At 42.3% G+C, this 25,406-nt stretch overlaps 1 protein-coding gene across 1 annotated transcript; it reads left to right on the top strand.

Moving 5' to 3' along the window:
- ext2 (exostosin glycosyltransferase 2) lies at positions 1–25,406 on the top strand. The gene is made up of 15 exons (XM_071531898.1): positions 1–123; positions 659–1,001; positions 1,142–1,365; positions 1,684–1,773; positions 3,851–3,967; positions 4,209–4,404; positions 4,646–4,785; positions 4,888–4,981; positions 13,900–14,031; positions 17,882–18,071; positions 20,754–20,920; positions 21,612–21,755; positions 22,383–22,511; positions 23,254–23,336; positions 23,663–25,406. The coding sequence occupies exons 2-15, from the start codon at positions 687–689 to the stop codon at positions 23,799–23,801; spliced, it is 2,160 nt and encodes a 719-aa protein (XP_071387999.1). The 5' UTR covers positions 1–123; positions 659–686; the 3' UTR covers positions 23,802–25,406.

Here is a 25,406-nt window from a genome sequence, read left to right as displayed (position 1 = left end):
AGATCTTAGATGCTAACGATAGCTTGTTAAGTTAACGCTAGCACTGTGTTTACAAGTCCTGTTTTCAAAAGGTTGCCATGAATTAATACCGAGCTGTCGACGTCTCTTCAGTCAAACGTTTAGGTAAATATGTAGCTGAAAAGAGAATGCTTGGACCGTCCTGTTTTTTTTTTGTTTGTTTGTTTTTTTAGCAAAAGAACGTCAGCTATCGTTAGAGAGAGTGAAAGAGAGGTTAGCCAAATAATACGTGTACTGGCTGCAGTTAGCTAACTTACTAGCGAAAGTAAAATGTTTTGGCATTATACATTCAAAATTCAACGTTAGCTGAATCTGCAAAAGGTTTTGCCCTGTGTTTTGGTCAGTATTTTGGCTTCGCCAACGATAGCTTGCCGGCCCCCAGCTAAGGGCAATAGCTAATAACTTTACATACAGGTGTAGCAGTGAAGTCATTGTCTTGTAGAGATTAATCAGTGGTGTATACACTGAACACTTGATCTGGAGTCTGACTGGGATATTTTCTGCCCCCTGAACATTGGTTTTAACAGAGCTAGCGACATATTATTCTCGAAGGTCCTGAGATGAAACTAGATGAGATGGGGTAGCCTGTCTTGTATAAACAATATATGCAACTGTCATTTTTCCTCATTCATTCTTATAGTGGTCGGTTGGAAAGACTGGAGTCAGGCATGTGTGCCTCTGGTAAGTATAGTTCGCGGGGCCCGGCTCTTATCCCGCGGATGAAGACCAAGCACCGCATATACTACATCACCCTCTTCTCCGTGGTGCTGCTGGGACTCATCGCCACGGGGATGTTCCAGTTCTGGCCCCACTCCATCGAGTCCACAGCTGACTGGACCCTGGATAAACGCAGCGTCCACGATGCACCTCTGGTCCGCCTCCCTGTTTCCAGCCCCATTCCTGAGAGGGGGGACCTCAGCTGCCGCATGCACACTTGTTTTGATGTGTACAGATGTGGCTACAACCCTAAGAACCGAATCAAGGTGATTGCCTCTCAGGACCACCTTCACATCACTTATAGCCCGTGCAATCCAAGCACATCCCATCAACACCAGAATTGTCGGTTTGTCCATGTTCTTTGTTGTTGAAATGATGACCCACTGTGAAAATCTTTGTTTTGCAGGTGTACATCTACCCCCTGCAGAGATTTGTGGATGAGGTGGGGGTTCCCATTAGCAGCACAGGGCTATCACGGGAATACAACGACCTGCTCAGTGCCATCTCTGACAGTGACTTTTACACTGATGATGTCACCAGGGCTTGTCTCTTTGTCCCCTCCATTGATGTACTGAACCAGAACTCCCTGCGTATCAGAGAGACTGCCCAGGCGCTGGCAATGCTACCTAGGTAAGCCAGACTCCTCCCCTAGGTCCAGTTCTGAAAAAAAAAAATCATAGCCTTCATCAGTCACTCACTTAGATCATGTAGTAGATTTGTACAACTTTGTCATTCTCAATCACAGTGTTTTGCTCTGCAGATATTCCCCTCTGTGCTATTCTTTCTCCCCAATTTCTCTGATATCAATGTGGTTATCATTAGGATTGAGGCTCAAATGTTGCTTTTGATCCCCAAAAGACTATCATCATTATTATTATTATTATTATTACAAATTTTTCTTTCTTTTTTTTTATCAACACATTGTATATATTGTGTATGTGTTTCTAGGTGGGACAAAGGGATGAATCACCTGCTTTTCAACATGTTACCTGGAGGCCCGCCAGACTACAACACTGCTTTGGATGTGCCCCGAGACAGGTAGCTACATCTTGCAAAGCCCATTTAGCAACTTAAAAAGTGGTTCATCATAATCTGTATTATTTGGAGATGGTTTATGCAGCATATTATTTGTGTACTTGTTTAGATTGGTTGCAGCATTGCTTTAAAACCACTGGAAAGTTGGCCTCAAATAGTAAAAATCTATAAATGATATCAGTTGAGTATCATATTAAGCAGTGTTTGACATTAATGGTTGTACAATTGTCTGGGACAAATGGAAAACGTATTTAGACAAGTAGCATGTATTTGTCACTTACCGGAATAGACAATTACAAAAATCACAGCTGCATGGGTCAAAGAAATAAGTATGTCACTGATATAACACTGTGTAAGACATGTGATTGGTTGAAAGGCTTTGAGTCATGCAGTGTGAGCTTTGACAAGCCACTCAACTGTAATGAGATGAGTGACAGAAAGAGAAAAAGTGGTGGAAAACAAAAGATTTAGGTAAATATACAAATTGATCAGTGCATGTACACATACCACAACATTGTGTGATGTACAAATTGACCAGTACATTGACCATTTTTCTACATAAACCATAACATATACACTTTATACTCATTCCACTGGGACTTTTCCAAGTATTGATTTCTAATGAGTAATTTGGGCATATGCCCACATTTTTTCTGCCTATACTCATTATTACCAAGCTGCATCAGCAGAATGTAAACAAGGATAAGAATAAAAGAAAGATGCAGGAATGGGAACAGAAATACCCAATTCCAAAGAGTCTCTCTGTGTAACAGTACCTGCCTTGCAAACATCAGTTACCTGGAATAAAGATAAGTTTATTTTTAATCATGAATTGACATTTTACAATCCATGATTCCTCTACAGAAAAAGAGGAGTAGCCTCTATAAAAGTTGCACCTCCTTATCCATTACAGCACTATGGGGAACTCTATCACTGATAGTATATAATGCTTAATTGGTAGAGGTCTGTGGCAGTTTAGCAGTGGCAGGCCTTCATAAGAATTATTGCAATCATGATAAGCAAATGTTAATAACCAGTAGACAATCAGCACCATCTGTGGGCCAGTAGAGGTTACCACCACAGGTTCAAGCACTATAAAGGTTACTGACAGACAGTTCAGACATGTGCAGTTCAAAAATGACCCAATGAAAATGTACCTAGGTGATCGCCAGCACTGCTGCCAAACAAAAATTAGACAAATACAGTAGTTTTTATTCAGACCACTAGAGGGAAGCATGTTGTCAAGATATATATCAGTGACTCGCCAGCTGTAGGTACAAAGTGAAAGGATAATTAGTTTCTTGTTTGAATTTGTTCTTGTTTTCTGCTTTTATCAGGTTTTGTCATTGTTGGTTTGTAACTAGATAAGACAGAGGACAACCCTTTTCATCCAATAGTGGATTACACAACGTTAAATGGCCTTGACCATAATTGCAGTCACTCACGCTGTGTTAAAGATGATCAATTGATGAAAATGAAAAAGATGCTTATAAGTAGTTATAAGATAGCACCGTTTCAAGAGGCCTTGAGCAGACATGTTTAATCTCCTGGTATTTACTAGCCAAGAGCCCATGTTTCTCAGCCTTCCTCTTGGCTGGACTGATGGTTCTAGGTGGAAGAGGTCGGTTTTATGAACACCTAGCCTTGAGACAATGAACACTTATCTGTAGCTGTAAGGAATTTCCTGGGCTCATCCAGCTGGACTCCATTTGGCATGGAGCCTCATCAGAACCAGGTGTGTGCGACTGAGTCTGTGTTTCAACTGTATATTCAACTTGTCTGAATAGGACTGAATCCAAAATATGTTTCATCACTTAAACTACATTCAGACTATATGTAGTCTTGTTGTAAGGCCAAGCACTAAGTAGTGTTTGATGTGACTTTATATCCCAGATCAACAAAGTAGGTGGTGCTCATAGGAAGCATTTGGACAAAATAATGAATTAGTATTTTGACGGCTGTTCCCTTAGTTCACTTCTGTTGCAAGCAGAGTCTGTTGAAGCAATGGGACAATTCTAACTTTTTGAAAAGGTAACATGTAGGCCCTGTGTGTGTGTGTGTGTGTGTGTGTGTGTTTCAGAGCCCTGCTGGCTGGTGGTGGCTTCTCCACGTGGACCTACAGGCAAGGTTATGATGTCAGCATCCCAGTTTACAGCCCCCTTTCTGCAGATGTTGAGCTGCCTGAAAGACAGCCTGGGTGAGCTCATCATCTCACACATCACCCCTCATTTCGTTTAAGGGTCACATCATTAGTCACTTCACCTAATTTATCTAATGACACGTCTCTAAGATGGTGTTCCGTAGGAGGAAAATTATGCTACTTAGAAAGCTGACTGATGCTCTTTAGGCCAGTCTTCACTGAGGAGCCATTTATGGATCAGCAGTAAAAAGTATGACTCAATAACCAGTGGCACATCTCCTATCTCCATTTCCCCCAGGCCACGGCGCTACTTTATTCTGTCGTCTCAGACAGCAATCCACCGGGAGTACCGTGCTGAGCTGGAGCGACTGAAGGAGGAAAATGGAGAGGCGCTACTCCTCCTGGACAAGTGCAGCAACCTCTCTCAGGGAGCTGCCTCCGCACGCAAGCGCTGCTACAAGGGGCAGGTGTACGACTACCCGCAGATCCTGCAGGTGGGAAGCATGACAGCATGAAAGGGTCCATTCCTGGCATTGAGAGTGTCAAGATGCACCATCCATGATAAATGCAGTACATTGCCTTCATTAGACAGCGGAAAATCAAATCAGATTTTATGCTTTTAATTGGATCCTCGTTTTAGACCTAAACCTACAATTATTTCTCAGAAAAAAATATTTTTGTTTGTTCAATGCAAAATGGCATGTCCCATTAACAGTCTGTTCCCAATGTCTGCAGGAGTCATCGTTTTGTGTGGTTCTGCGTGGGGCACGTCTGGGTCAGGCTGCCCTTAGTGATGTTCTGCAGGCTGGCTGCGTCCCTGTCGTCCTAGCTGACTCCTACATTCTGCCATTCTCTGAGGTCCTTGACTGGAAGAGGTCTGACTAGGGCACAAAACAATTGACAGACAGTAAATTGTGTTGACTGTCTGCTCTTTTCAGTTGATTTATTTTGTGTGTGTGTGTGTCTGTTTTACACAGGGCGTCGGTGGTTATTCCAGAGGAGAAGCTGTCAGAGATGTACACCATCCTAAAGAGTATTCCTCACAGACAGGTGGAGGAGATGCAGAGACAGGTACCAGTCAAAATGTTATCGGTGCATATGTCCAGTTGAATAGCTGACTTTTCCTAACATATTTAGAGTGGTTTATTGTAAATGCCGAGTTTGCAGCTTTTGGAGCTTTTTAGCACACATAAAATGTAAGTCTTTTAGAAGTCAATTTCTGTACAAGTGAGCCTCAGGTGAATAGGACATGACCTCTCAGATTGACTTGGTGTAAAGTGGTGGTTAGAGGAGTTGTCACTAGGAGACATGATGTGCCTATACCTCAGCCAGCCAACCAAGTCTATGGAAGCCATAACAAATTCTCTCTGACATGACAGGCCCTTGGATATTACCCTCACTTTTTTGCAAGGTTGAATTTACTCCTCATTTGCTCAATCTAGATAACAAAAGCTCTTCTGAAGACTCAACTGTGTTGATTTTAGCTCTAGTGAAACGCACGGAAGACAACTCACTCTGTCTCTTTCCATTTAATAGCTACATTGAGCCACAATAAACAAAAGTGAAAGCCCCTATGAGAGAAGTGCACCGGTTCAAGCTGTTTCTCATTCCCTTGTATCAACGCTGTTCCATTTACCAATTATACTGGCCAAACAGACGTCTTAGGCCAAGGGCTCAGAGACGGGCTTGGGGTTGGATTACACCAGACAAGCTCTAAAACATGGCTTGCTCATGGTGTGGAGGTGGGGGGTGAATTCCCTTGTCTATAGCTCACAGCTAACTTAGTGGCGTAGATCTGATATGCTTATCCACTAGTCACAGTGCTCTTCTGTCTGCTCTGATGGAAGGTGGATTGGGTTGGTTGTATGTCAGTACTCTGTCTAAGGCATTTCTCTACAGAAGTGATAATGATAATTTGTTTGAAACTGAAGGTAACCTGTAGAGGATTTTCTTAATATATTATTGTCAAATGAATTGTAATTACCGCCATCTGTGCACATTCTAAAACCCCTGTAGGCTACTTTCTATTTGGGCAAAATTGTGCAAAACAGTTGATCAGGGCTACTGTTTGTAACGGTGACAGTCATATTTTTTCCTAGCATCACAATGTGCTGTCATAAGTAATTTCACATTGATGTATTATTGGGAAAATCATTTCATCTTGTACTTTTTTGTTTTCAGAAGTTGTTAGCCATCCATAATTTTTCTAGCCATAATATTTTAAGTTAAATTATCACTGTATTCACTCACTTAAAATGCATTTATTATACTAATTTTAAATGCAAAGAAAGCATGTCACCTATAGCCTACTGCTCTGGCACTCAAAGTACACAACGTGTACTTTGATTGGTCTGTCTAAGCAGGTTTTAAAGGTTTTGCAATGCAGGGAATTTGGCCGCCAGTAGTGTATTTTACAGTTGGTGTTCCACTTTTGTATCATGTTCTAAAATGAAATGTTCCTGTAGGCCTATACAGGTACATCACTTTCTTAAAGAAAATCCACAAATCCACTTTAGAATTCCATTTTATGCAGCACATCTGGATGGTTGCATTGGCCATTACAGTCTGTTTCTTAACTTACAGCATCAGATAGACCTTTATTACAGAGGGAGAGATGTGAGCGTAACAAGAAGAGAGTATTCAAAGCAGGTGCACGGTGCAACGAAGGTTTGACATGAGGTAGAATCTGGAGAGTGCTGGTAGGACTACAGAAGTTTGCATTTGGTCTCACAGTATGTGACAGAATATTCACTGCCAAACTGAGAGCATTATTTATTTTATTTGTTTTGACAGCTTATTTGTCTCTACCATTTGGATCTAGGTCTTGTTAAAAGACAAAAATTTGAACATGGAAAGTGTTCCCTGAGGCTTTGTTAAAGATCAGTGAAACACCTAGATGAAGTATGCATGGGTTTCACAGAGGGAAGTGAGATGGTCAGTGTGTCCTGTGCATGTCTGACTCCTCCCAGACTGATAGGTTGTCAGGACTCAGACCCAAATCACCCCAGTTGGCAGGGTGAGGAGAGTAGGATGGACTCATTTGCACAAAGGTCCGTCTCGTCCAGGATTTATGGCATGCTGTAAAGGACCATTCTATGTCCACCCATACCTGCGCACATCTGGAGACATTCCTCACCCACCCTTTGTCCTGACCCATACTCTCCACCGTTCCTGAGTGGAAAAGGCAGCATAATTTGGTTTGTAGCCTTAATATACATGTTTGTTGAATACATGTTTTGTGAGTGCTGAAAGCCTGAACCCTTCAGCCGATATTTCTGCAGTGTCTGACTTTGTATTGTTGCTATACTCCGGAAAGGCTTCATTGTTGACTTTGTTGTTGAACTGAAGTATTTCTAAATTCTGACCAGCAGAGGGCTCAGCAGTCTGTGCTTCACACAGCGGCACTGTCTACGTTCTCATGTGGTCTGGCTTTGTGCTTTATAAAAATAGGTATAGAGAATTCCTACTCATTCAAAAGGAAATACCAATCAATTTAAAAATTTCTATTTTACTTCTTTGGTATAGCTTAGTTCAGTTATGGTCAACAACTCTTACCCCAAAGCCAGAGACCAGAGAAGTAAGACTTGGACCTGTGATGTCATCAAAATGTAAAATCTGGAGCTGCTCCAAACACAATGAATCGGCAAGGATTGTGTAGGTGATTGTTAGATTGATTTTGTAGGGAGAGGAGTAGCTACACTGACCAAAGCTTTTACGAACAAAGCTCATTTGGATGTACATATAAACCCCGACAGAGAGAAACGATGTCCCCAAATCAGTGTTCATTGTCATCTATTCATTGTCAGTGTGGCAGCTTCAGGTTTTACTTCTTCATGACATCACAGGTTTGAGTCTTAATACTTTGTTTTCTGGCTTTGGCAGAGTGTTTTTCATTTATTCAAATATTGACTGTCCTTGACCATAGTGAAGTAGCATGTATGAATTGAGTGGTACTCCCCTTTAAGTTCATCTTGCAGGGCCAGAGCAGTTGATTGACTCAGGGTGGTAAGTCTTATTTGAGACCAGGTCAAATTAATTATGTAGGACTACTGTTGAGCTTCCAACAGTAACCAGCAGATTCAATTCAGACAACAAAACTCATTTTCAAATTTGAGTTGATGTAATAGCATCCATTTAGGTCACAAATTAAAAGGCTAAGTGCTAAACAGCTGCGAGATGTTAACAGTGCTCAAGTGAGACCTCTGAGCCCATGTTCTGCAGACTGACTCCCTTGAGCCTAGTTTGGGTCAGACCCTTAAAATAGAATACATGCAAGCCTTTATTAGATTAGCACAGCCAAAGTCAGTAGTTTTCAGTCATTAGATCAGAATAGATAAGGTGAAACCTTATTGATCCCCATGGGGAAATGGGACCGCTCCAGCAGAAAGTAGTTATAAGAATAGAATACATAAAAGAAAAATAGGATATTAATAAGAATAGAGCAATGGGGTTATATAAACATTCACAACCTACGATTCCAAGACTAGGGTATCTGAAGGAGAAATGTATGAAAGTATGGATTTCAAAGCACAGAACAGAATGCAAAATAGCAGCAGTAGGTGAAGATAAGTACAGATGTGTCTAGCCATGTAGACATATGTTGAGAGCAATACACCTTCCAGATATATTCATGACATGCCACTTTGATGTAGATAATATGTACAGAGGTGCAGATTTAGGTATTTGCATTAATAGATGGAGGAACCATATGTGCACAAATGTGACAATGTGCTCATAATCAAAACATGTTATATACATAAAGACATGAGCTGTGCAAGTAATTGATATATAGATTAGTCCAGAGCATCGGTAGTCCATGATAGCTTGTATGTGCATTACAGGTGCTTTGCCTCCGCAACCTCCTAGACAGGAAGCATTGTACAGTCTGATGGCAGCTAGCACAAAAGAGCACCTGTAGTGCTCTGTGTTGAGCCTTGAGGCAATGAAGTGAAGGCTGAAGGTGCTCCATATTGGCTCACTATAAAGCTGGTTGGAGGTAGAGGTTTTCACAGGTCCAAAATGACGGACCCGAAACCTAATGGACCCGGGAAATTCGTTCCGAGATCCGATTGGTATCCGATAATTTTTATAAATATATATATATACCGACCCGTTTTTGCCCAAGATATTACAAACCCGACCCGGTGCATGTCCGAGAGGAGAAAGACCCGAGACCTCGGGTCTATTTTATGGACCCGACAAACCCAGTAATTAAAATTGCTAATAAAAATGCCGTTCTACTGCTAAAAACGTTTATCATGTCGGATACAACATATGGTAGCCTAATAAAAGGAGATCAAAATAACAGAAAGACTTGCCAAGTTGTGCCGTTCTACAGTTTGTCCAGTAGATGACAGTGAGACTCCATAATGGAATCTAGCAGCTACGTAGCCTACAATAGGCTAAGTGACAAGGAAATTAAATTATTATTAAATTATATTCATTTTCTTTTAGCTTATTTTTCACCTCAGTGAAGAAGGTATCCATCTTGCGCCTTTCCTCTGCTCCAACTCGCTGGCGCTGCTCAACGTTTTTTTCACCTTAGTTTCGCTCTTGTAATCTGATCCTAGGTCAGCCTATTCATCACGCAAGTTACACAGCGCTTCCATGCGTTTCTCGTCTCGTCACGTGATCAGCGCTGATCACGGGTCTTCTCGGATCCACTCGGGTATTACACATAATGCTAAACAGACCCGGGACCCGCAGTAATAGAATGGAACCCGACCCGGACCCGATTGACCATAATACAACGTGATCCTAGGGTCCAGGTAGGTCCGTGAAGACCTCTAGTTGGAAGTGGTGTCCAGGATAGAGTTCAGCATAGTCCTCATCCTCCCTCTGCTGCTGCCTCGGTATCCAGGTTCAACCCTACAACAGAGCTGCCTCCCCAGGATGCATTGAAAGACCTGAGCTTCCTCAAGAAGAACAGTCTGCTCTCCCCCTCCTTATATGATGCCTCAGTGTTATCAGTTCACTCCAGTTTGTGGTTGATGTGCATCCCAGGTATTTGTAGAGCTGAGCTATCTCCGTCACCCTGGATGGTGATAGGAGTCAGTGGCTTCTCACTCCATCAGAAATCCACTACCAGCTCCTTAGTCTTACTGACGTTGAGTTTAAGGTGGTTCTCCTTGCACCTCCTGATGAAGCTCTCCACCAGATTCCTGTATTTTCCTTTCTTGCCCTCACGGATGCATGCCACGTTAGAGGAATTACTTCTGGAGATGGCATGACCCAGATTTGAATCTGATATCTGAGGTGTAGAGGGTGAACAGGAATGGAGACGGTACAGAATGTCTGACCTGCTGCTCTGGAGGCAGACAAACTGCAGGCTGTTCATGAGGTAGTCTGTAATCCAGGAAACCATGGGGCTCTAGCTAGCACCAAGCCCATGTAATCCCATCTAAAGCCTGCCCCTAAGGCAATGGTCTTCAATCGTGTTCTTCAGGACTCAGAGCCCTGTTGGTTTTCATTGTAGCCATCTAATCAGGGACTGATTTACACCTGGGACACCAGGTGAATATAATTAAGTACCTGGTAGGATAGAAAACCAGCAGTACTCTGGGCCCCGATGAGGACCGGGATTGAAAACCGCTGCCCTGAGGTTGGGTACATCTACCCGTCTGCTCAAGATTGAAAATTGGTCAAAAATATTTGTGTTTGTGTGTAGATGTTTTGATTGCATTAAAAAGCAAAGTAAACTGCAATGCATAGTAATCAAAGCAGTTTCTCAAGTGAGCAGCTAGCACGATTGAAATGGATTTGGTTTTGCTAGCCCTGTACCTGTTTTTGATTATGTCAAAACACTAATGATTGGCTGGCTCTATCCCAAGCTCACTGGCTGCCAATTGTGGTCAATAGGTTGAATCATCTGTCAGGCACTTGCCAACTCCCACCGAGTTAGACAAAGTGATAAAGACTACTGTACTCCAAACTGTTTCTGACCTTGATTTTGACCAATTATTGTGGGCAGTCTGGAGAGTTTGTTTCATCCATTTTTCATTAGTTGACTGACAGATGAGGTCCAGCAATTTAACCAACAAAAGAGTGGGAGCTGCTTGTTAGGTCTCCAGTCTGGGGAGGAAAAAAAGGATTGGAGTGTTAACTAAGCGTTAAATCTTAACTGTTGACTATTCTCCTATTTGACCTGAGATTTTTATTTTAGGATTGTTTCCCTCATTTCCTAATTGTTGCAGCAGGTTAACATTTACACTTTAAATTAACTATAATATCCTTTTCATTGGTGAAATGGTACAAAGCTCATGGAACGAATGGGTTACACTTGCCATATTTATCCTGCTACAAATCTTTGTTCATCAGCACGTCAAAGAGAAAGGAACACTTGAAACTAGGGTTTTGGACTGGAGGCAATGACATAAAGATGAAGTGAAGTGCTTCACTGCTCTCGAGACTCTTCCTCTCCTGCAGCTCTGTCTCTTCTTTCCTGCTCATAAAAATTCCTTCAGGCGCTGGGAGAGGGTGGAGGGTGGCGGGGCGGGCCTCTCAGACCAGCACAGTTTGCTTTCTGCCTCCTCCCGGTCGGAAAAGAAACTTTCATCACTGGCTGATTTATGGGCTGTTGGGATTCCCCCCCGAGATTAGAGAGTCTTTTTGAATTCTCCTCACCCCCTCCATAAAAATAAATGCTGTTTTTGTGTTGTACATCTCCAGTGCTAAGTTGCTATGGCATGGGTGCTTTGGGGAATGGTCACATGTGCCACTAAGGGCTGTCTCTGTGGACCATATGACAACACACACAAGTCAATAAAACACATTGGTGCAGTTAATGGGAGAACAGGATGGAAGCGTAGCGCACCACTGCAACTCTGGCTAACCCATAGGCACATCATACATACACACACACCAGTGGGAGGCAGTGTCATATTTGTGGGGTCTCCATTGCACATTTGTGTTTGATACAATTGTTATTGGTCCTCTAATCAAAATCTCACACCATCATAGTCTAGACAGTGGCATTGACCTTGGTCTGCATGTTATACTGAGACTATGACTTAAAACACACACACACACACACACACACACACACACACACACACACGTACGTCCTCTGCCCCCCAGAACTCTGGGTCAACAAGGAGCTGGTGGGGTGGAGTCGGGTCAGTATGGCACGGTGCCTCCTGGCAGGAGACGATGTTGTTTGAAGCTTCATTAACTCTTATAGGCTCCTCTCCCCTCTGAACTGTCCCTTGAAGTCTCTTAATAGAGCAGGGGCCAGGACCTGTAGGAGGCTTGGCTGTTGCTCATAATAGTAGCCCAACATTTGCAAATGAAGGCCAATTCACTGCCATCCACTGCACATCAGGGTCATTATGCTGCTCTGGACAAATCTATACATCATTGCTTGGTCAGAGCATGTCTTTAATATACAATTGTGAGGAAAAGTTTGTGAACTTGCATTTCTGCATTAATTGGTCCTAAAATGTGGTCTGATCTTCATCTCAGTCATAACAATAGATAAACACAATCTGAATAAACAAATAACACACAAACAATTGTACTTTTTCATGTTTTTATTGAAGACATTGCTTAAGCATTCACAGTCTTGGCTGGAAAACATATATGAACTAGAGCTGAACAATTAATCAAAATTTTATCGAAATCGCAATATAGCCTACTGCAATTTTCAAATCACAGGAGGCACAGTATTTGTTAAAGGCAAAATGTGTGTCAAAATACCATTTTAAATTAAATATTGTCGTGCTGCAGAGATGTCCTGGCCTACACATCATATTCTACAGACTTAAGAAAACATCTTTGTTTGGTACTGATCCCCGCAAAAATCACACCATAATCATTTTAATACGTTTTTCAATGAAAATGAGAATAATAATGTAAAAATTATCATTCCCTCTAATAGTGCAAATCATATCGCAATTGCAATATCAGTCAAAATAATCGCAATTAAATATTTTTTCAAAATCGTTCAACCCTAATATGAACCTCTAGGAAAAAGACTTTTGTCAAAAGGGGTAATTGGAGTCTGGTATCCCAGCCAATGTGATGACATTCAGATATGGATTAGAGTTGCCCTGCCTTATCAAAAAATGGCCCAATCAAAAGTGATTTCAGAGGACCTCAGAAGAAGAGTTGTTGAAGCTCATAAGACTGGCAAGGGCTACAGAAGCATCTCTAAAAACTTGGGCCTCCATCAGTCGACAGTCATGCAAATCTTCAAAAAATTCTGCATCGTTGCTACTCTCCCTAGAAGTGGGTGTTCTGCAAAGATCACTGCAAGTGCAGCATCCAAATCTCAAGGAGATGACAAAGAACATTAGGGTAACGACTAAGGATCTGCAGGCATCTCTTGCTAGTACATTAAGCCCATTTAAATGCTGTTGCATGACCTGAAGCGACGTGTTCATGTAAGACATCCCAAAAATATCAATGAACTGAAACTGTTACTGAAAGAGGAATGGCTCATCCATTATGCAGGTCTGGTCAGCAGCTACAGGAAACATTTGGTTGAGGTTATTGCTGTTAAGGAGGTTCTACCAGTTCCCATTTCTAAAGGTTTACAGATTGTTTTCCATTCCAGACTGTGAATGCTTAAACAATGTCTTCAATAAAGACATGAAAAAGTACTATTGTTTCTATATGTTTATTCAGATTGTGTTTATTATTATGACTTAAATCAAAAGCGGAGCAGTTACTGCAGCAATCGAGGTAATTTCAAAGGGTTCACAAACCTTTGTCTCACAACTGTTAATGTAACGTGTTTTGATTATGAGGACATTGTCATTTTTTTGTACATATGATTCATCTATTAATGCAAATACCCAAATCTGCACCGCTGTACATGTTATCTACATCTATAAAGTGAAGTGAATATATCTGGAAGGTGTACAGAAAGGTGTGTGTTTGATTAATATGACGTCTGTTAAATGTGTAGTGCAGTGTTGATCTTCTTCTGAGCAAGTCCTTGCTTGTGCTGCTTGCATGTATTTTAACCAGTGTGTTCCATTTGTCCATAGGCACGCTGGTTCTGGGAGGCCTACTTCAGTTCCATGAAGGCTATTGGCATGACAACGCTCCAGATCATCAATGACCGCATCTATCCATACGCCTCACGTACTTACGAGCAGTGGAACAATCCACCTGTAGTGGTATGTAACTATGTGTCTTATCATTTAGCATTTGGCATGCATTTCTAACATTTAGCCATGAACAAAGATAATTGTCTTAATTTTGCTTTTATAATGCTTCCAGGATTATTTGTATCTAACCATGGATTTGTGTCTTTCAACAATGTCTGATATTTATCAATATCAACGCCCTTAAGTCTTTTCTCTTCTAACATACAGCCATATGCCCTGTTCAGTCATTGTATGTGTCTTAGGCCACATCCACACTAATGCATTTTCGTTTTAAAACGCATAACTTTTGCTACGTTTACGCCTAGCGTCCACACTACTCCGGTGTTTTCGGACCCCTAAAACGGAGACTTTTGAAAACGCTGCTGACCCCGTTTTAGTTCGAAAACTCCGGGATTGCATTTAAGTCTGGATGGGCGGAAACGGAGACTTTTGAAAACGATGATGCAGACACCCACGTTCGCTTCCTGATTGGGTCTTATCAGTCACGACGTGTCCTTCCCTGATTCGTCACGCCCCTATCACATGACCCTTTTCTTGAAGAAAACAAACGACATCAGCCTTGACTACCAGTGGTTAATTCAACATGGATATCGAATTACAGGCGTTGCTGACCAGTAGCAGTTCCACCTCGTCATCGGTCCAAGTGAAGAAATCTCTGGTCGTACTTTTCGCCATTGCTGTTCTTCCTCCGTAGTATTTTCTGCAACTAAGCAACCAACCGCAGAGTAGACAATCTGCTTCCTGTTTACACCGGCATGCCCAGTGTACGTGAATGGTCATGTGATATGCTTTTTCAGGCATGTTAGTATGGACGGAGATTATTTCTGAAACGCTCATGTGGACGGAGATCGTATTCGTTTTAAAACGAAAACGTATTAGTGTGGATGTGGCCTTAGTGTGGTTGCACTCTACTGTGGTGAGCTACAGAGAGTTGTATTCCTGGGAGTCTTTTTATTGCAGACATCCTGTCACTCTGAATGACACTGGCCCAGGATGGAACTTTGACCATACAGACGCTCACACTGCCACATAAGCATAGCTTTCCCACTCTGCTGTACCCTGTAAATCTAAGCCACTGTGGCAGAGTGAGAGTGGCTCCCTTCCTTCTCTCTCAGGCTCCACACATGCAGTGCTTCAAAGTTTGGTAAACACCCAGCTAGCTCTGAGGCAGCCAGTTTGTGTCAGCAGTTCTGCACTAGGAGGATGCCTCCATTGTGGTGAAAAATAAGTTCCTGCATGTCTGAGTCATTGTGCTTGTAGAGAGAATACTGGATATGAGGAATGGTGTGTGAGTGTGTGTGTGTGTGAGTTTAGTATCCCTGTGGTTGTGGGAGTGTGTGGCTGCAGACAGCCTGGCTGGGCGACCATCTCTCAGGAGTTGTTAATCAGCCCAGTCTGATCTCTGGTCTTTCCTCCATCCTCAGCCTGTGTGGTAGAGGCGTGTGCATGTGTGCATTTGTGTGTGTGCATAATAGCATTTGCGCATCTGTCAAATGTCTATGTGTAACCCAGTGTAAGCAGACCCACTCACAATCAGGTTGCATTGGCGTACAAGCAGCACTCCGAAGGGTGTTTTATGATGTTTGGCATTTCAGTGCCGCTCAAAGCCATACAGTCACACAGGATTAATGGGTTCACAATCAGACAGCTGCTCAGTCATGACCACGGTTGCCTGTTTTCCTCTGAACAGGTAGCTTGTTAATCAGCAATTACACTTGACACTGGCCACTTCTGTCAGAAGGTTTGGTCAATGTGTCCACCCCCCTTTGCTATCCATCAGCATCACTCAGGTCTCGGGGCTTGTCCAGGCCCACAGGAGGTTAATTGTGTCAGGGTTCAGACCTCTGGCCATTCCTGCCTAAGATGGGAGTTGAAGTGTTTTCTCGATGGATTCAGTGGAGGGACGGTGAGAAGAACTTGAACAGAGCACTAAATAAATCAGGCAGGGTTTTTTTTCCTCTCCTGTAGTCTTCAGTCTGGTAATTGAAAGCACATTTCCCAGGATTGCTGGTGCCTTTGGAGGGGGCTTTCAGAACAGGGGACAAGCTGCTTTTTGTTTGGGAGTTGTAGGTAGTGGGCATAGTTGTAAGGTTTTTGCATTTCAAGACTTCAGGCATCCCATGCTTTTAAATTTGCCATGTGTTTAGAACTGCTTTTTTGCCATCAATCAAAGCACCTGGGGCTCATGAACCCATATTCAACGTAAATCATTATCTTATATTTTTAAAGGCTTCCTGTGTTTTAGCCTATCTTTTGAACAATGATTTACCTTTCATTTTCAATTTATTTTATCATTGTACATCTAAGTTAAACATAGATTAAACATAGTGCTGCTATGGCTATGTGTATGTGCATATTCTAGTCCTATACTGGTATGCTGTTAAACCTGGATGTTAAAATGGATATGTGTTTTAGTAGGAATAATCCTAGGCAGATTAATCAAAAATAGTAATATTTCTAATAGTAAAATACATTTTTCTCCCATTTCAGTGCAAGAAGCAACTGTTCAAAAAAACACCTTAACTCCCTTTAACAGAATCTGTTGGTGATTCATTTAGACACTTTGAGCTGTGGCTTCCTTTTCATCCAATTTATTCTGTCAGACAAATGACTTAAGTGGTCTCTGCCGCTTTTATTCTTTTTAATGCATATGTGTCGCCGTGTTAGTTTAATTATTTCCCCCTCTGCTTGTATGACAATGTCAGAACGACCACAAGGAAGTTTCCACTTGCCAGTAAAGTGAATTTTTATTGGTGGAGGAGTGACTGATGTTGTGTATATGGCAGTGGCTGTGTCTCTGTTGACAGACTTGCGTGGATGCCGTGGAAGGAGCCACATAACCACCAGCGTGTGTTTGTGGCCACCTGGGGCCAGAGGAGAAACGTGCTCTAGGCGTACTTCAAGAAGCCCACAGATTTACTGTGTCAGATCTGCCCTCTCTTTACCCTGCTCAGATTGGTTTGAGTATCACTGTAACCAGTGTGGAACATTTGGGGAGTCTTTGATGAAATTTATTAAGTGAACCTTGACACTCCTTCATTTGCTAGTGGTGTAGCTTTGCATGCTAGTAAATGAGGTATACAAAAGGAATTGCTTTTTCAAGCTGTTACTTGAGAAATTTATTTTTTAAATGTAAATTCCTCTGTGTTTTGTGGTCATTCAAAATGATTCATCATCAAAATGACTATGTTGGTAACTTTTAGAGTTTAGTGTTTTGTGCACACTTTTCACAGCATCAGACACCTCTCCTTTGGCATCATTTGTTTAACAGTGTCACTTGATCTAAGCTGGAGTCAGTGCAGCTCCAAGGGGTTTACGGGCCATTTTAATGGAGAGCCAGGAAAGAGAGAGCCAAGTTCCACATTGACTGTAGACAGCCACTGACGCCCATAGTATTCACTACCTGGCACACCCCACTCTTCTCTATACTATTCTTCACTTCTCCCCTTCCTCTCCCCTGTCCCGCTGCTTCTGCGCTCTTTTCTCACCTCAAACTCCTCTCTTTCTGTCAGTACATTCTGGTTCTCTGTCTCTTTCTTCTTCACTTGCTGCTGCTTTTATATGGTTTACTTGGCATTCCCAGTCAGCGTCTCACTATTTGCCTGGCATACTCTGCACTGACTCAATTAGCCCCTGAGAGAAATTATTGGATGATTCTTGCACCATAGCAAAAGCCATCATCTGGAAATCGCTGCAGGTGACCTCACCGTCCAGTGAAGCATTATTATGGTGCCTTAAATCATGGAAAACATGACAGACGGTGGTGACACAGAAGACATGTGGCAATAGCTTTGCATGGTGAAAGAGATTATTTCGGCCTAAAATGCTTATGTTTCTCTTTGTTTCTCGTCTTCTGTAGAAGTGGTCCAGCGTGAACAGCCCTCTGTTCCTGCCCCTCATCCCACCGAGGTCCCCTGGGTTCACAGCAGTGGTGCTGACCTACGACCGCATTGAGAGTCTCTTCCGGGTCATCACAGAAATCTCCAAGGTGCCCAGCTTGGCTAAGCTGCTGGTGGTGTGGAATAACCAGAACAAGAGTCCTCCTGAAGGTGAGCTGGGATCTGAGGATAACCCTGCTGAGATTTTCACTACAGCTGAGGAAGTTCATGTTTCAAAATACACATACAATTCTAAATGGATTTATTTATCCAGTAAAGATTTTTAGTAGCGTGCATGCTCTCTTTTAGCACAGCCTTGATTCACAATTATTCACTTGCACGCATTCACTCGTAGGAGCTGCCTACTGCAACCATAATCTTCTACTGGCCACTGACCAGCAGTGCTAGAGCAACTAAAGTTAAGTGCTTTGGATGGTAGTTAGAAAGTTAAGTGCCTTAGCCTCTTGATTGTAGTTAAGAATAATGAATTTATCCTCTTTGTCTATTCTTCTAAGCACCTACATGTATGCGTTTAAGCACTGAAGTCAGACAGCAAGGTCAGCCCTTTGCAGCGCTCCTGGGGCAGGTAAAGGTTCAATATCTTGCTCAAGGACACTTGGAGAGGGATTAAAACCTGCAACCTTTCTGTCACATCTAGTCTCTAACCAATCCTTCCAAGCAATCCAAGCAATCCTTATATCTTATTAAGACCTGCCCACTCCATGTTGCTGCCATTCTAGGCACAATTCACACAAGTGTCCCTCTGCATAACTGAAGTCTTATGCTTACCTATAGACACCAGTGCACAATACCCATTTAATATTCATAGATGGGATATTACAGTGCTATACTTGTTTTCTATTGTCTACAGCATTCCAGCATCTTTTTTATGATGTTAAGAGATTTACTAAACCTGTCAGCTGGACACATACATGAAATTAAAGTGGCTAAGCGCACCAAATTGAAATGGCAACTTTATGTGAGTGGGGATAGGTTTTTTTTTACTCTCTCTCTCTTTCTCCATGCCATGGTGGTTTTTAAGGCCTGCAGTGGAGCTCGTGATGTACAACAGATGAGTGATAACAGCAAGAGCAGCCAAGATTCATCTCTCCAGAAGAAACACTGAGAGGCATGACATGCTGAGCTCTAGAGCCAAAGCTCTCTGGCTTTCCTTCTCACAGAGAATGAGGAAAGCGTACAGCTCAGTGGCATGTTGCCCTCAGACAGAAAACAGTAACAAAAGATAGCTGTGAAATTGAGATTTTCACATCATCATGTTAGTACTGTTTGGTATAGTATATTAGTACTCAGCACCCTATGCACACACTTGATGATGTTCTACCAATTTAACCTGAGGAAGATGTCAGTAGGTCTCCTCAGTCTTGCCTGACAAGAAACGGCCCTCTATAATTTAACTTTCTTGCTGTCTGTCTGTTTTTCTGCTTTTCGCGGCTGTTAGTCTGTGGCACAAGACTTGAGCAGTTTTAGTCCATCAGAGATGTGTCAGAGTAAGCTGTTATTAGTTGTTATTTATAGCGCCTTGCGCTCTAATTATTCGCCTTAATATGGCAATTAAGTATACAACTGTTCATGGAGCCTTACCCCACTGACGGCTTAACTCAGCTTTCAGACGAAGACTGGTCTTGACCGGGAATTAAATCTATCCTGCTGCTGTAAGAGTTAGCTAATGTAATGAAGTGGTGAGGTGACTTTGAAGTGCCCCCTAATGGCTGTGAGTTGCCTTTTGATTAGAGGCATCAGCGGCGCCTGGCTGGAGCTTTGTGACCCATTAGAATTAACAAGGGGCCATTGACGGGTCAAACTCTTGGGGCTCAATCCAATATGAAGACAGATTTCTTCCTCATTCACACCAAGGGCTGATATGTTTAGTATTTTCAGGCTGCTATTTTTGCTTCCTCCTGTGTAGCATTTTTTAAAGAGAGCTTTGTCAGTTTGATGATCATGTTTAATAATAGACTTAATTGACACCCAGCTTTTCATCTATTCCTATCAAATTCCCTTGACCTGCTTGTCATTTCTGTAGCTGATCTTATAAATATTCACTGTGGTGGCAGTCTTGCAATACCTTTACAGCAGCTGAGATCAATTGCACAAGGGAGCAAATGCAGCAGATATGCATAAAGCCATAGGTTATTGTTCAGAATATAGGATTATATGTTGGCTTTAACAGAATGAATACAAGAGGTCACATAAGAGGGGATTCCAGCAGTCAGTTATTTGTGGGTTTAACAGTGTATAGATTTTGGCCCATGCCAAGGTGGGGCTGCATTTTTATAATTCGGATAATAACCCCTGATTCCCCTACTCCCACTGTCTTTCCAACTTTGGAAATGAAAGAAGGGAAGACAGCAAGATTTGCAGTGTGAATTAGAAGAAAATATGGGTGTTTAACATTGCAGTTTTCCCGACAATAGCTTTTGACAGGAGACCTCAGACTTGGTTAGATGACCTGAAGCGCTTGTTATAGTCTGCCAGGCCCCAGTTACACCATTAATGAGGGGACACATTCTGTGTCATTTGTCTGCACCATACTCCGTGCCATGGACACTGCCCAAGCTCTTTGAAACACTCCCCTGAAAAAATACTTTGTTGATCTGCCTCATGAAGAATCTCTGTGTGGTTAGATTTGCACGTGCTTGAGGTTAGCGTAGCGATACGAGTCAGTGAGTGAAGTTTTGCTGCCAGAGCACTCTTTTCCACTGCCAGACAGACTTCAAATGTCCCCTTCAGTGGTGAATGACATCATCATTCTTGACCCATCTTCAGAGACTGAAATTGGCCATATTTATAATTTCGTTTAACCTTCTTATTGAATTGGTTTCCTCCTGGTAGAGTCTCTCTGGCCGAAGATAGCTGTGCCTCTCAAAGTTGTGCGGACCAAAGAAAACAAACTGAGTAACCGCTTCTTTCCCTACGACGAGATCGAGACGGAGGCTGTGCTAGCAATCGATGATGACATCATCATGCTGACGTCTGATGAACTGCAGTTTGGCTACGAGGTAAGAGAATGACACCCAACGACCCCAAAATTGGACGTCAACCTTGACCTTACTTTCCCATCATTCCCCCGATGGCAGGTAATGCAGCCAGCCATTTCAAGTTGATCCCAGAGTTTAAAGTCATTCAGGGAGATTATAGTCTCAGTCTCCAGTAGTGGGGATTTGACCGCCTGCTGCCTGGGGATGTGTTTGATGTGTGAGGAATGATGACAGGTCTAGAGCTGATGCTTTCCATGCTCACAGACATGCACAGCCCCGCTCAGCCTAGCACACTCACCTGAATGCACTTAGAACCCATTTAATACAATTGTGCTCAGTTTAAGGATAATTACATGGAATGAGAGGCAGGATACCATAGAGGTGCTGTCCATCTGACTACGTGACGGTGCTTCTTTCTCTCAAAAGATGGATTAGCCAGGCTGCTGGCATCAAGGCTGATATTCAGCCAGTCACACCTTTCAGAGAGAGGGCCTGCATCAGGCATTTCACTTTGATTATCACAGTGATTTTTGGGTCAGACAAAAATGTCCAGACAGCGATATTTTGAAACTTAAGATTCATTTGTGTATTAAACCTTTAGGAGACTAGGTTCTAATCATTAATCATTGTGTATAAGCCGTCAGTTCTCACCTTGGTTCAATTAAGCTGAGTGTGTCAGACAATCTGTCTCCTGTCCTGCCATTTTCCCCAGGTGTGGAGGGAGTTCCCAGACAGGCTAGTGGGCTATCCTGGCCGGCTGCACCTCTGGGACCATGAGATGGGGAAGTGGAAGTACGAGTCGGAGTGGACCAATGAGGTCTCCATGGTTCTAACTGGAGCCGCTTTCTACCACAAGGTACCCTGGGAATTCCTGGTTGAATTTTCAATCGTTTGCTTGCTCTCGCTCTCTTGCGCTCTCAAGTTTCCCTTGGCGCAACACATGGATGTTAGAATTTATGCTCAGTGATGATGACAAACATAAGGCATAAATAATTTGAAAAAGAAATTTGCCACAATATCTGTAAACTTAATTAAAATAAACACAAAGAAAACATATAAAAGCTCTCTAGATGTTTTTTTTCCCTGCCATTATTCCTCACTGAGAAATGGCCTATGGCAGACCTTTCTCCTGTGCTTACATTGCCAAAATGAAGTTTGGAGGAAGGTCTGGTTGTAAAGAACTGAATTCCCTGTATACCTCTGCTTTGGGTATGTGAAGGGTTGTAGGCAGGAAGGTCACAGACAGAGATAGACGAGTACAGTGTCATAGGTAGGGCAAGGTTATCTCACTGTCACCCGCAAGCTCACGCAATCACATCAGTTCAAGGCAAATTCTAGAGCAGCGGTTCCTCCTACATACTCTTGGGTCACGACGGCAAACGGTGTCTGCGTTATTGAATAAAACGAGTTGGATTTTATTTCAGTTGATTGCCCATATGACGTCCAGTTTTCATTCGGTGCTGTGTGTCTGTTTCCCTTCCAGTACTTCAACTATTTGTATACGTACAAGATGCCAGGAGACATCAAGAACTGGGTGGATGCTCACATGAACTGCGAAGACATTGCCATGAACTTCCTGGTGGCGAACATCACAGGCAAAGCCCCCATAAAGGTACGCTCGTAACACTCACCGATCTGGGTGCCATAAGTCTTTAGGGGAGGGCGAAGGCTGACAGACGGGTCCAGCATCTCTGTGTCTGATCAGTTCTCACCCTTCTATTTCGCTGCCCCCCTCCTCCAAATCGGACTGACTGTGCCCAGGTGCAGGGGCCCGAGCCAAAGCCCAGCCTTAACCTCCCTTATCTGGGTGTCACTCACTGGCACTCCCCCTCGGAGTATGTTTTCCTAAGCTCACTGGGACTCACGCACACCCTGCCATCAAATCATGAACTACACACTCCCCTGCACCCACCACCGCATATCTCAACCAGGTTCTTTCAGAAAACACTGACCCACCCCCCTCAGTCTTCCTCTCTCTCGCTGTCACTCTCTCTCTCTCTCTCTCTCTCTCTCTTTCTCCATCTCGTTCTCTCCTTTTCTCTCTTACACACACACACACACACACAGACTCACAGGTCTAGGTGTTGGGTGCAGGCATGCGGTGGGGTGTAGATGTGATAGAGGTTAGACAGAGGAAGGCCATACATCACTTTACTGATGAGAATTCAGCCCATTTTTCCTAGGCATGCTCAACACATGAAAAGTTCTTGTAGGATATCACAGACTGAGAGTGAGCATTGCTGGTTCTTTATTATCTCTTCATAATGGACAGTTCAATATATGGCCTCTATCTGGGCCATATATTGGCACCAACACCTCAACTAACTTGTTGATATGCTTCTGCTTCCGTTTAGGTGACCCCCAGGAAAAAGTTCAAGTGTCCTGAGTGCACAGCTATTGATGGACTGTCCCTGGACCAAACACACATGGTGGAGAGGTACGGTGATTTGTTTTTTTTAAATCTTAGCCCAACACAATAGAATCTAATTTATCCAAGTGAAGAGAAACTATATTTTTTTAACACAAAGCTTGGAAATTCCTTGTTTTTCTATGCAATCGAAGTGTTTTGCACTGCAAATTAGGCTGTGCAAGATGTTTTGAAATGCATGCCCACATAAGTTTTGCCGTGGCACTGTGGAGCATTTCAGTAATACATTTTTTTCAGCCTTTTGAATGATCTCCATTCTCTAGGGCCTTGGATAAGAGTCTTCTGTGAACTTGAGATGCAAACCTTAACTAAATAAGCCATGTTTTTATCCATAGATCTGAGTGCATCAACAAGTTTGCATCAGTTTTTGGTACGATGCCTTTGAAGGTGGTGGAGCACCGTGCCGACCCAGTTCTCTATAAGGACGACTTCCCAGAGAAGCTCAAGAGCTTCCCCAACATTGGCAGCCTCTGACCAGCCTGTGACAGATGTTTGGACCCCGCCCCTGCCTCGAGACATCTATATTTGCCACCACCATCTTTCAGTCCTCTTGTTTAAAATTGCAACAGTAATACTGGGACTGAAGAGCTATATGCTCCCATCCTCTTTCAGTTCAATGGACTTTTTAAGTTGAATTTTGTTGCTTGTAGGGCATGGAGTAGATTTTAGGTTTTCATTTTCAGAGCCTGTGCTGTTCTGGTGTTATAATGTAGAAATCTAGAGGAAATAATGTCGATGTCTTGGATAATTAAATAGACGGAGGCCATTGAAAGCTGCGGATGGCGATCGGTCTTGGCATCGACTTAATAGTGCGATTCAGTAAACTGAGGCTGAGTACATGGCATTGATTTGCTTATTTGGGTTAACCAAGTGAAAAATAACGACCAACTCTGATGCACAAACTTTCTACTGTTACATGAACTGCTTTTGGAAGGTCAGGCCAACTGTGATGTTTGATAGACTGAGTGAATGATCAGAGGCTTGTGGTCCCCACTGTTACTGTTATGGAGCTGGAGACTCTGCGCTCTGGTCGCTCTGGAATGAGTGTATATATTGCAGCAGTGCCGGTTTACAGCAGCTCAAGAACTGTACAGATGTACAGTATGGGAGAGAAGCTCACCTCTATGTACAGTGTAATATGTTTGAAAACTAGTAGTTAATTGTTAAAATAGTCTGTTTATGACACTACAATTGGGATTATTATTATGATTTTTTTTTTTTTTTTAAAGGATGACACTGATCTGATCAAGATTTTTTTTTCTGGACAAGTTATGCTGTTTGAACAGACAAATGAATAAATGTTTACCTTTAAATTATATGAGTAAATAAATGGCTTAGTAACATTTCAGTGTAGGGTTTTTCTAACGGTAAATGGAGTACAATGTAATACACTGCATGGTGGCTAACAGATATTGCAAATGGCTCACACAATTTCTGCTTTACACAATCGATTTGACTATTTGAGAAGGTCTGTTGCTGGTATCCAACATCTGATATTTAGAGTGAATATCTGCTGATAGAAATTGATGGCTGAGCTACTGCCGCATCTCGAATTGTAATTTTACGCTGACTGGGCAAGCCTTTCTTTATTACGATATATTTAACAAAAAAAAATCCTTACAGGGTTCCTCATTGGCAGTGGGCAGTTATTCATTTCATGGCTAGAGTTATTTATTTGTGATTTGTGTATGAGCATACAGACGTTTCTTTTTTTGCCATGCATAGAAGACATATTGTATTATCAATAGACATTTCCATATCTGAACATTTTCCTCAAGAGTGATGGCATAAATGGAATGATGAATTTGGATGTAATGTTTTTTTTTAATTTTTACTTTAATTTTAGCTGTTGTGTGTCCTTATCCTATCCTTTTAGCCATAGAGAATTTTTTTAAGATGTTAATATTGCCTTGTGATGATTTTATTTGCCTTTTTTATTTTAATAAGGTGTATAGTCATTGATGAAATCGTTTTAAAATGTGTGTGTGTGCGTGCATGTATGTGTGTGTGTGTGTGTGTGTGTATATATAAATATATATATATATATGACTTTGTAATACACGATAAATAAAGACTACA

The sequence above is a fragment of the Centroberyx affinis genome, unplaced genomic scaffold, assembly GCF_046629955.1.
Source record: "Centroberyx affinis isolate AG114_WGS23_722 - 3 ecotype Tasmania unplaced genomic scaffold, CSIRO-AGI_Caff_v1 ptg002148l_1, whole genome shotgun sequence".
NCBI classification, from domain to species: domain Eukaryota; kingdom Metazoa; phylum Chordata; class Actinopteri; order Beryciformes; family Berycidae; genus Centroberyx; species Centroberyx affinis.
This window is presented reverse-complemented; position numbering and strand designations above follow the sequence as displayed.